General features: G+C 38.1%; 2 protein-coding genes across 2 annotated transcripts; one reads left to right on the forward strand and one right to left on the reverse strand.

Moving 5' to 3' along the window:
* The first annotated feature begins 229 nt into the window (after nucleotides 1–229).
* LOC112762536 (putative disease resistance RPP13-like protein 1) lies at nucleotides 230–3326 on the forward strand. Its single transcript, XM_025808405.1, has 2 exons — nucleotides 230–3200; nucleotides 3250–3326. The coding sequence occupies exons 1-2, from the start codon at nucleotides 230–232 to the stop codon at nucleotides 3324–3326; spliced, it is 3048 nt and encodes a 1015-aa protein (XP_025664190.1).
* A 56-nt stretch (nucleotides 3327–3382) lies between these two features.
* On the reverse strand, nucleotides 3383–7042 carry LOC112762544 (putative disease resistance RPP13-like protein 1). The gene has a single exon (XM_025808418.1). It carries the CDS (start codon nucleotides 7040–7042, stop codon nucleotides 3383–3385), a length of 3660 nt encoding a protein of 1219 aa, XP_025664203.1.
* Nucleotides 7043–13053: the final 6011 nt, after the last annotated feature.

Genomic DNA, 13053 nt, shown 5'->3' on the forward strand with positions numbered 1-13053 from the left:
GTTTCCATTGGTCACACTTTAGATTTTTTGAATACTTTGTTTCATCCTTCAAAGAAGAAGATAAAAATGAAGTCAACTGCAAAGTCAGCTATGCACTCCACTGCATACAATTATTGCTGAATACCTTTACTTTGCAGCATTATTGCAATATTCTTCTCTCTTCCTTACATTCTCAAAATCCAATCACTCACTCATTCACTTCCTGTTGTTCTGATTTGTATTCATATCAATGGCTGAAGCACTTGTTGTTGGAGCTTTAGTTTCTGGCTTCGCCAACGTTGTTCTTGACCGGCTCATTTCACATGAGTTTGTTGACTTGGTGGTGGGCAAGAAGCTGGACCGGAAGTTGGTTGACAGGCTGAAGACTGCTATCTTGGCTGCCAAAGCTCTGGCTGCTGACGCTGAGCAGAAGCAGTTTGGACACGAACTCGTCAGGGAGTGGCTTGATAGTCTCAAGGATGCTCTCTACACTGCTGATGACTTGCTGGACCGTCTCTTTATCAAAGCTCAAATTCGCAACAAGACACGCATTCATCGTCCTCACTTCCTTGATTTGTCTGGTAGGAAGATGGTGACTAAGATAGAAGAGGTGGTTGAAAGAATAGAAGATCTTGAGAAACGCAAAGATACCCTTGGTCTCAAAGAGATTCCAACGGGTAGCTCCTCATGGAGACCTCCATCCACTTCTCTTGTCAAGGGGAATTTGTTCGGCAGGGATGGTGACCAACAGGCATTAATCAAGATGCTAAACGACAACAATGATCATCAGTTGTCTGTCATCTCTATTGTTGGTATGGGAGGGGTTGGTAAAACAGCTTTAGCCCGATGGCTGTACAACAATGAGGCTTTGATGAAGGAGTTTGATCCAAAAGCATGGATTTGTGTTTCTGAAAATTTTGATGTTGTTGAGACTACAAAGAATGTTATAAAGGAGATCAATTCAGGTGATTGTAGCCTTGACAGCTTCGAATCACTTCAAAAAGATTTGAAGAAAAGACTATCAGAAAAGAAGTTCTTCATTGTTTTGGATGATGTTTGGAGTGAAGATGCTGACATGTGGAATACCTTTATCACCCCTTTTCAACATGGGAGAAAGGGGAGCACTGTTCTTGTAACTACCCGCAAGGTAAATGTTGGTCTAACAGTCCAACACTATAACTCTTACACTCTGAAGCAACTGTCAGATGATTATTGTTGGTCTATTTTTGCGGACAATGCATCCTTTCCTGAATCAAATGAAAGCTCAGAACTGGAAGGAATAGGTAGAAAAATTGTCGAGAGGTGTGATGGCTTGCCGTTAGCTGCAGAAACAATTGGACGCTTGTTGTGCTCAGAGCGTCGTGTTGAAAAATGGAATAAAATACTATCGAGTGACATTTGGGAATTTTCTGTGGCAAATTGCAAAATTGTTCCTGCATTGTTATTAAGTTACGATCATCTTCCTACTCATTTAAAAGGTTGCTTTGTTTATTGTTCATTGTATCCCAAAGATTATCAATTTGATAAGGATGAATTAATCTTGCTATGGATGGCTGAAGATCTTTTGCGACCTCCAAAGAGGGGAGAGACTTTAGAAGAAGTTGGTTGCGAGTGTTTTGATGACTTGACTTCAAGACTATTTTTCAAGCAGGTCGAGAACGATGATGAGAAGTATTTTGTGATGCATGATCTCATGCATGACTTGGCAACTTTTCTTGCTGGAGATCTTTATTGTAGATTTGGTGAAAAAGAAGATATGAGTATTCTAACTCGGCATTTGTCATACAATCATTCAACCCCTGAGAAAATATGCTCCTCTAGTAAAAGTGAATCTTTGAGGACAATATTGTATATCAATGATGGAGATTGTTTCTTGAAAGCACGCGCAACATTACCATGTGACATATTGTTAAAGAATAAATACTTGAGAGTTTTGTCCTTTGATACACTCAATATATTTCCTGATTCAATAGCTAAAAAATTGATTCAATTGCGCTATTTGGATCTCTCTTCGAGTGATGTAATGATATTGCCCGAGTCATTATGCAACTTGCGCAATCTACAAACTTTTAAGTTAGAAGGATGTTTAGAGCTGACTATGTTGCCTAGTAGCCTGGGTGACTTGATCAACCTACGGTATTTGGATCTCTCTTGGAGTTCTGTTAAGATATTGCCCGAGTCATTATGCAACTTGTGCAATCTACAAACTTTGATGTTAGAAGGCTGTTCAAAGCTGACTATGCTGCCCAATGGCATGTATAATCTTGTGAATTTGCGGCATCTTAATATAAGGGGTACTCCTCTGAAAAAAATGCCAAAAGGAATGGGCAAATTAAAACAGTTGCACATTTTAAGCAACTTTGTGGTGGGAAAGCAAGAAGACAATGGAATGGAAGATTTAGGAGGGCTTTTAAATCTTCATGGATCACTTGAGATTGTGAATTTGGAGAATGTGGTTGATGCCAATCAGGCAAGGAATGCAAGGATAATAGATAAGAAGCACATTGAGGAGTTATTGTTGAAATGGTCTTCAGGTGATGATATGGTTTCAAACACACATAGTGATGAACAAGACATACTCCAGGGCTTGCAACCGCACCGTGTGTTGAAAGTGTTAGAAATTGATGGATACAAAGGTACAATATTACCAGATTGGATGGGGCATTCCTTGTACCAAAACATGACAAGTGTATCTCTCAAGTCTTGCAAGAATTGCTGCATGCTGCCTTCACTTGGACAGCTGCCTTCTCTTAAGTCCCTGTGCATCGAAAGTTTTAATGAGCTGAAGAGCATTGGCAAGGAGTTTTACAAGAATGAAGGCCATCAACATTCTTCGCCTATTGCACCGTTTCCCTCACTGGAGCGTTTGCAGTTTCACAACATGCCAAGTTGGGAGGAGTGGCACTTACCTGACTCAGAAGCCTTTCCTCAGCTTAAGAGCCTTCAAATAACAGATTGTCTAATGTTAAAGGGAGATATGGTTAATCAGGTATTAATGAGAATCGTTTCTTCCTCATCGGATGTTTCCAAAGTGCGCCAACTGAAAATACAAGAAAATGATAAAGGATGGGGTAAAGAGATGAGACTTGATGGGGATAGGTTATCAATTAGTGGATTTGAATGTGTGGCGGAGTGTGCATTTAAGGAAAGGATCATCCACCATCTAACTTCCCTCCAAGAAATACAAATCTCAGGGTGTGAGTCTGTTGTATCCTTGGGAGGCAATTGTTTACCCAAATCTTTGCAAAAGCTCAACCTATTTGAATGCAGCCAAATTGAATTACTCCAGCAACAAGACAAGTATGATTTGGTACATCTACAAATATATGAAAGCTGTGCTTCACTGACTTCATTGTCGTTGGATGCCTTCCCCAATCTCGAGAATCTGGAGATAGAATGGTGTTCAAATCTGGCAGGGAGGCAGCTTTTCTCCTGCCATATTCTCCAGCATATAACAGTTTGAAATGTGTAATTGTTGGAGGGAGGTGAGGTGGAGAAGCTCGCTGCACTCCAATGTCTCCAGATTAGGAAACCAGCTTATCTGAAGAATGGTAAGGGAGGGAAGGCGAGGCAGCCAACCCACCTCTGGGTATGATTTTATTATGCTCTCAAAGTTAGAACCATCAATGAAAAGATGAGTGAGGTTGTCCAAATTGCCCAACCATGATAGACCCCTCACTAGTTCCTCGCATTCTCCTACACTAAGCTCTTTCAGGTTAGCCGGCAAACCACCCTCTGGCCACCTACAAATGTTTCGGCAACCTCGTATGTCCAGAGACTGTAAATTTGGGAGAAGACTATTCATTTCAGATGGCAATGACACAAATTTGTAGCATTGACTGATGGTGAGACGTTGAAGAGCAGCGTGTGGTGGCTCTGACATTGAAACTGATTCCAGATTTGAACACCTGAATATCTCCAGATTCTGGAGATTGGGAAAAGCATCCAATGACAATGAGGTCAGTGAATCACAACTGAATTCTATTTGTAGATGTACCAAATCATACTTGTGTTGTTGCTGGAGTAATTCAATTTGGCGGCAACCAAGGATTGTGAGCTTTCGCAAAGATTTGGGTAAACAATTGCCCCCCAACGATACAACAGATGAACACCATGAGAGGTGTATTTCTTGGAGGGAAGTTAGATGGTGGATGATCCTTGCCTTAAATGCACACTCCGCCACACATTCAAATCCACTAATTGTTAAACTATCCCCATCGAGTGTCATCTCTTTATTCTCCCATGATTCACGCTGTTCTTGTATTTCCAGTTGGCGCACTTTGGAAACATCCGAAGAGGAAGAAACGATTCTCATTAATACCTGATTAACCATATCTCCGTTCAACATTGGACACCCTGTTATTTGAAGGCTCTTAAGCTGAGGAAAGGCTTCTGAGTCAGGTAAGCTCCACTCCTCCCAACATGACATGCCATCAAATACCAATGTCTCGAGTGAGGGAAACGGTGCAATAGGCGAAGAATGTTGATGGCCTTCATTCTTGTAAAACTCCTTGCCAATGCTCTTCAGTTGATCAAACCTTTCAATGCGGAGGGACTTGAGAGATGTCAGCTGTCCAAGTGAAGGCAGCACGCAGCAATTCCTGCAATATTGTAGAGATACACTTGTCATGTTTTGGTAGGAACTATGCCCCAACCAATCTGGAAATATTGTACCCTTGTATCCCCTTATTCTCAACTCTTTCAAGCCGTTGTGAGGTTGCAAGCTGTGGAGTATATCCCTTTTAGTTTGTGCGTCTGAAGCCATAACATCACCTGAAGGCAGAAACCATTCCAACAATAACTCGTCAATGTGCTTCTTATCTATTATCCTTGCACTCCTTGCCTCATTGCCATCAATCACATTCTCCAAATTCTGAATCTCAAGTGATGCATGAAGATATAAAAGCCCTCCTAACTCTTGGATTCCATTGTCTTCTTGCTTTCCCACCACAAACTTGCTTAAAATGTGCAACTGTTTTAATTTGCCCATTCCTTTTGGCATTTTTTTCAGAGGAGTACCCCTTATATTAAGATGCCGCAAATTCACAAGATTATACATGCCATTGGGCAGCATAGTCAGCTTTGAACAGCCTTCTAACATCAAAGTTTGTAGATTGCACAAGTTGCATAATGACTCGGGCAATATCTTAACAGAACTCCAAGAGAGATCCAAATACCGTAGGTTGATCAAGTCACCCAGGCTACTAGGCAACATAGTCAGCTCTAAACATCCTTCTAACTTAAAAGTTTGTAGATTGCGCAAGTTGCATAATGACTCGGGCAATATCATTACATCACTCGAAGAGAGATCCAAATAGCGCAATTGAATCAATTTTTTAGCTATTGAATCAGGAAATATATTGAGTGTATCAAAGGACAAAACTCTCAAGTATTTATTCTTTAACAATATGTCACATGGTAATGTTGCGCGTGCTTTCAAGAAACAATCTCCATCATTGATATACAATATTGTCCTCAAAGATTCACTTTTACTAGAGGAGCATATTTTCTCAGGGGTTGAATGATTGTATGACAAATGCCGAGTTAGAATACTCATATCTTCTTTTTCACCAAATCTACAATAAAGATCTCCAGCAAGAAAAGTTGCCAAGTCATGCATGAGATCATGCATCACAAAATACTTCTCATCATCGTTCTCGACCTGCTTGAAAAATAGTCTTGAAGTCAAGTCATCAAAACACTCGCAACCAACTTCTTCTAAAGTCTCTCCCCTCTTTGGAGGTCGCAAAAGATCTTCAGCCATCCATAGCAAGATTAATTCATCCTTATCAAATTGATAATCTTTGGGATACAATGAACAATAAACAAAGCAACCTTTTAAATGAGTAGGAAGATGATCGTAACTTAATAACAATGCAGGAACAATTTTGCAATTTGCCACAGAAAATTCCCAAATGTCACTCGATAGTATTTTATTCCATTTTTCAACACGACGCTCTGAGCACAACAAGCGTCCAATTGTTTCTGCAGCTAACGGCAAGCCATCACACCTCTCGACAATTTTTCTACCTATTCCTTCCAGTTCTGAGCTTTCATTTGATTCAGGAAAGGATGCATTGTCCGCAAAAATAGACCAACAATAATCATCTGACAGTTGCTTCAGAGTGTAAGAGTTATAGTGTTGGACTGTTAGACCAACATTTACCTTGCGGGTAGTTACAAGAACAGTGCTCCCCTTTCTCCCATGTTGAAAAGGGGTGATAAAGGTATTCCACATGTCAGCATCTTCACTCCAAACATCATCCAAAACAATGAAGAACTTCTTTTCTGATAGTCTTTTCTTCAAATCTTTTTGAAGTGATTCGAAGCTGTCAAGGCTACAATCACCTGAATTGATCTCCTTTATAACATTCTTTGTAGTCTCAACAACATCAAAATTTTCAGAAACACAAATCCATGCTTTTGGATCAAACTCCTTCATCAAAGCCTCATTGTTGTACAGCCATCGGGCTAAAGCTGTTTTACCAACCCCTCCCATACCAACAATAGAGATGACAGACAACTGATGATCATTGTTGTCGTTTAGCATCTTGATTAATGCCTGTTGGTCACCATCCCTGCCGAACAAATTCCCCTTGACAAGAGAAGTGGATGGAGGTCTCCATGAGGAGCTACCCGTTGGAATCTCTTTGAGACCAAGGGTATCTTTGCGTTTCTCAAGATCTTCTATTCTTTCAACCACCTCTTCTATCTTAGTCACCATCTTCCTACCAGACAAATCAAGGAAGTGAGGACGATGAATGCGTGTCTTGTTGCGAATTTGAGCTTTGATAAAGAGACGGTCCAGCAAGTCATCAGCAGTGTAGAGAGCATCCTTGAGACTATCAAGCCACTCCCTGACGAGTTCGTGTCCAAACTGCTTCTGCTCAGCGTCAGCAGCCAGAGCTTTGGCAGCCAAGATAGCAGTCTTCAGCCTGTCAACCAACTTCCGGTCCAGCTTCTTGCCCACCACCAAGTCAACAAACTCATGTGAAATGAGCCGGTCAAGAACAACGTTGGCGAAGCCAGAAACTAAAGCTCCAACAACAAGTGCTTCAGCCATTGATATGAATACAAATCAGAACAACAGGAAGTGAATGAGTGAGTGATTGGATTTTGAGAATGTAAGGAAGAGAGAAGAATATTGCAATAATGCTGCAAAGTAAAGGTATTCAGCAATAATTGTATGCAGTGGAGTGCATAGCTGACTTTGCAGTTGACTTCATTTTTATCTTCTTCTTTGAAGGATGAAACAAAGTATTCAAAAAATCTAAAGTGTGACCAATGGAAACTAGTCTTTGTGGAAATTAATAGTGTTTAGACAATGGCTTCACGCGGTACCTGTCTTTAAGCACTTTTCTTAATATGTCTTATGCTTAGTTTGTTTGGAACTCATCATTTTTTGTGGTTGTGGCTTAGATTTCATATAAATATCTAATTGAGTTGTTGACTGCAGGTGATCAGTGGAGTTCCATATTCAATTAATTCTTCTTCTTCCTTCAATTTGTTTGAGTAATTTTACTGTACACAAAAAAAAAAAAAAAAAAACTAGAAAAGTCCCAAATTGTAGTATCATACTCATACATACATATCTTCAATTTGAATTATTTCTCTGAGATAGTATCACTAGATTAAGACTTGAGAGCTAATTAATTATATTATGTAGTATAAATTTAAAATATTATATTATTTAAAGATAAATTATATAATAATATAATATGTGAAAAATATTGTACAAAATATTAACTAATAATTTATATATGAGTCAATATAATTATTCAAAAATAAATACAAGAAAAAATTATCTTTAATGGTTACTTTTTAATTCAATATAGTAACAATATGTATTAAATTTAATTGATTAATAAATTTAAAAAATGGGTTAGTAACATATTAAAATTGATTTAAATTTTGTAACGGACGATGATAAATGACATATTAATACTATAGAGAAATCTAATTATTTTTTATATACTAAATTGCGAAGTTATCATTTATATATGTGAAAAGTGAAATTGTTTATGTGATACAAATACATAACACAATATGACATAAGCTCATTTTATATGTTGGTATTAATTTTATATGTAATAAAGAGATAAATAGATAGAGACAAATAGTAAATTATCAACTCTTTTATCATTTTCATATAAATACTGATGGTTTCAGTGGCTAAGAGAAGGGGGTTGAATCTTAGCCCCTTTTTGCTTGCTAACACTTGCTGGACTTAGAAGAGACTTTTCTGTTTTATCTCGTCCCTAGCCACGAGACATTTTCATTTTGTCTCGTCACTTGACACGAGACATTTTTTATTTTTTATCTGAACAGTAAAAACAGAATTGAAGTAGGAAGAAAGAGAGAAGATTACACCCAGATATATCCTGGTTCAGCTGCTAAGTGCAATGCAGCCTACATCCAGTCTCCATCACAACAATGATGGAATTTTACTATAATCATCCAGATTACAAGTTGTAAAGTGCTAACCCAACTTACAAGGGGATTCCCACAGAATCATGAAACACAACACAGATGTACAGAAGAACTCTAAGGACATCTATGGCTTTTTCTTTTAATTTTGCACTCTCTGCCTTTTTCCGCTCTATGGCTTTTTCATACAAACCTCACTTGTTTGCCTTTTTCCATGAGACTCAAGACATGACAAAATTAAACAGAAAATTACAAAACAGAAAACATTGAAGGAGAAGAAGAACTGCTAGCTTAGGTAGCTCTGAGACTTCTGTGCCTTGCACTCTCAAATCTTACTCCTTGAATCAAACCATGATTGTTCACCCCTTTTATAGAGAAGTGAAGCCTTCACGGTTGAAACCCAAACCCGAGCTCAGCTTCTTTTCCTTCACAACAAAACCGGTTCGGCCACAAAGAGAGAAGAAGTAACTCATGCAAAAACCAACATGCAAATACCTCTAGTCCTTCCTTGGTCATCACTCTTCATCAATCCGAGCACTCCATCCTTGGCTTCCTCTCCAAGATGGATTTCTGGCCCTTGATGCTTCATGATGATGATGACTTCATCTGCTTCAATCTCTGCCTTCAACCATCACTTCGCCACTCTAGCTACTCCCTGTGGTGGTTGATCAGAATCGAAGACAAGCCACGCCTCCAAGATCTTCCTTGCTGGCCGAATCTTCAATGTCCATTTTGAGCATGAAAAGCTCAAGATAACCTCACCAAATCTAACCATATTTGGTGAATATCTCAGCCACATCTCATTTTTATTTTAGTATGTTTTCTTGCCATCATTAGCTTGATGGTCTTGATGCATGCTTTCCTTTCCTTTCGGTAGCTCCAAGTAGCTTACATGGATTCCTGGTTAATAACCGAAGAAGGAAGAAAAAAGGGATGAGAGAGAAGAGAGAAAATATTCAATGGATTTGAACAATAATCAATGAACAAAGAGAGAGAATAAAGTTGAATTAAAGTTTCCCACTTCCCTTTGTTGAGTAGCGTGAAGTGTCATAATAGCCATCAAATCAATCTTCTCTTTCTTTCTTATGTTTCCAATGCATTAATTAAATTTGAATTCCATTCAAAGAAAAGAGATGGGATCCGTTGAGAAGCATGAAAGCACTTCATTTGCTTCATGGATTCGAATAAGGCATGAAAACATTCATCAACATTGGGCTTGGTAGCAATACATTTCATTTTTTGGCCCAATATCATTTCCTTCTCAGACCAAAGCATGCTTTAAAACACATTGGGCTTACTGAATTTTAGCCCACTAAAAGCATTTGCTTTCTTGGTAAGTTTGGTTTCGGATCAAACACAGGAAGCTTTCATCAAAAATATATATGGGCTCAGTTGTGATAACATTTTGTTTTTCCGGCCCAACACAAATCTGCACAACAAAATTATTAATTAAACAAGTGTGAATTAAGATCAAATTAATAATTTTGTAATTAATTATTTTTAATAATGTTTGTTCATCACAAATATTAATTCGGAGTTTTCCAAACTCATCAATCTCCCCCTTGATGACAAACATTATTAAAATTGAAATGGAAAGAAATTTAAAGATTGAGTACGAGTACTCCCTTTGAAGATTGAATTTCTCCCCCTTTCAAATTATCACATGGCTCCCCCTTGATGTACCATGTTTACCAAGGGAAGCTTTATATCTGTAACAATTTAAATCAAGCTTCAAAATAACAATGTTATTTAGCATATTTTATGATGCTAAATGCTTGATTTATGAGCAGTTTTAATTGATAATCAAAAGTCATTTGACATCATAAACTGATTTACTGCTCAATTTACACATCAACTAAGCTCAAACAGTGTTGTTCAAAAAATTCAATTATTTTCCAGTCAAAGTATCAGAGCTATATCATTCAAGTAAGGAAAATATTTTTGAATCTCATATGAACAAAACATGGCAGCTGTTAGATATCACAGTTTAAAGGAACTACCAAAAATATGTTTTCTGATCAATATATTTACCAAGATGAATAAGAATATTCCAAATAAAAACATGCTCATCAAGATAAATCAACAATCAGGCATTCAATAAATCAAACATCATTATAAACCAAATGCCAAATGCAATAATCAGCAGTAACCATAGTGAAACAAATATGATGACAACATGCATTCTTTAAACAAGGGTGATCATGAATTTTCATCAATTGAAAATTTCATCCCCTGTTTTCATTATCCTTCCCCTGTTTCATTAGTTCCAAATTTCAATTTTGGAGACTAGTTTTCCTCCCCCTTTTGCCATCAAGGGGCACCTGCACAAAATATGAATAATACCACAAAATATTCATAACAAAAGTATCAAGAGTGTGTCAAAGTATCACAGAACAGGGAGTTTCAAGTCATGCTCATACAAAAAATAGATTGAGCCTAATAGAGCCAATATCAAATAAAAGGAAAACAGTCATTAATCATCAGACAAATTGTAATCAGAGTCTGCAACATCGTCTTCACTGCCAGCGCCCAGATCCTTTTCCAAGTTTTCCAACATCATACCCACTCGCTCTTTACATCTCCCCCAAGCACGTTCATTTTCATAGGCTAGCTTTCGAGCAGCTCTATGGAATTGAATCATGAGTGTAGACATATTAGAGAATTCAGTGAGGATTTCCCTTGTTGACTCGGTTGCTTTAGAGGATTCAAACTGGCTTTCAAGGTCACTGTCCATTGGCATTGATTTCTTACTCTTTGTTCCTTTTACAGCACCACCGCCTTTAATCATAGAAATTTTGTTCTCCACAGTCTCATTTGTTAAATCTACCTTATAGTACTCAAAAATACACGTGAGAAACATTCCATAAGGTAAATTAGCCTTTTTGGTACTTCTTACACAGTCCCACATATGTCTGATCATGAGATAAGCAAATGAAATAGGAGAAGAAGTAACAAGGGCAAAAATTATTAAGAAATCAGATACAGTTACCCTATTGTGAGAACCACTTTGTGGAGTTAAAATGTGGGTAGTGATGCGATGCAGCAGTGAGTTGGTTGGTCCAAGAGCTTTGTGAGTAGGAACAGTGCCATCTAATCCAGACATGTTTGCACAGATTTGAGAGAGAACTTGCTTGTAAGTAATCCCAACATGATCATCCCATTTGTCACTCATGTATACCCTCGGTCCCTCGTCCGTGTAACCAAGGGCAACACTGATGGTTTCAGTGTTCAGAGCCATATGCACACGTTTCACATAGGAGTGAAGAGTACCATCAATCAGTCTGAGATTAGCATAAAATTACCTAACCAATTTTGGATATACCATTTTGTGAGTGTGTAGCAGTGGAGACCATTTGATGTTATCAAACAAGGGTTGCAAAATAATTCCTTTGGCTGACAGTTGATCAAGATTCACCAAGTAGGAGGGACAGATATGCCTCTTTTCCAGAACTTCTTGATGGAATTCATAAAATGCACATGTCAGGAATCTGGATGGATCATAGTGAGAATGTGGCTTGTGAAACTTGTTCTTGAATTCCAGTGACTCAAGATTTGCCAGTTCCCTGGTTTCATGCAACACGAAACCTTTGGGCTTCTGAGAACTTCTTCCTGATGTGTGTGGTGTTGCCTTCTTGGGCGATTGCGGCGGTGGAGAAGGAACGGGTGAGGTTTGAGACGATTCTTCTTCAACACTGGGCTCCTTGTTTTTGCCACGGCCAGAACTCTTGTGAGCAATCTTCTTTCTCATGGTGGGTGTTTGTTTGATAGATTGAGAGGGAGAGGAAGAAGATGTAGAGTGAATGTGAATATGAGTGTGTGTTTGTGGAGTGAACGGTTTTTGAGAGAGATTGATTCTTCCACTCTTTCTTGATGCAGTTTTCTTTTTCATTATGGGGAGAGAGATAATGGGGGTGGAAGAAGAAAGGTTGGCCGAAGGTGGAGAGTGGAGGGAGGTTAAGAAAGCAACAAATGTTTATTGGAGAGAGATGATGGGGGTGGTTAATAGTCATTATGCACGGTTATTAACCAAAGCGGTTTCCCAAGAAATTTGAAAGGAGGGTTCCTTAAATCAAGGGATTAGTTGAAAAGGAAGGATTTGATTTGACATTATCCCTCTTTCAACTAGATATGATAGGACAACTTTGAGATTTGGTTTCAAAAAAAATAATTAACAAAGTGGTCAGAGATGGATCAAAGGGATTTTGTGGGGCCCATTGAAATTTGTTTCTGCGCAGTCTCCCCCTTAAGCATAGCTCTCCTATCATGCATTTATTTTTATCTCGTCCATTCCTGCGAGATAAAATTGAACAGAGTCAGAAATTCACAGTTTTTCAACTTGATTTAAATCAATCATTCCCAAGCTTTTCCTTAACAAACAGAATCTATCTTCACAGAGGCGTTTTGTAAAAATATCAGCAAGTTGTTCTTCAGATTTTACAAATTGAATATCAATAGTACCTTTTTGCACATGTTCTCTAATAAAATGATATTTAATTTCAATGTGCTTTGTTCTTGAGTGCAGAACAGGATTCTTGGAAATATTTATTGCACTCATGTTATCACAGAATAAGGGTATGCTATTGATTTTTAATTTGTAATCTTCCAATTGAGTTTTTAACCAAATTAATTGTGAACAACAAGCAGATG

Source organism: Arachis hypogaea, chromosome 2 (assembly GCF_003086295.3).
Source record: "Arachis hypogaea cultivar Tifrunner chromosome 2, arahy.Tifrunner.gnm2.J5K5, whole genome shotgun sequence".
NCBI lineage: Eukaryota > Viridiplantae > Streptophyta > Magnoliopsida > Fabales > Fabaceae > Arachis > Arachis hypogaea.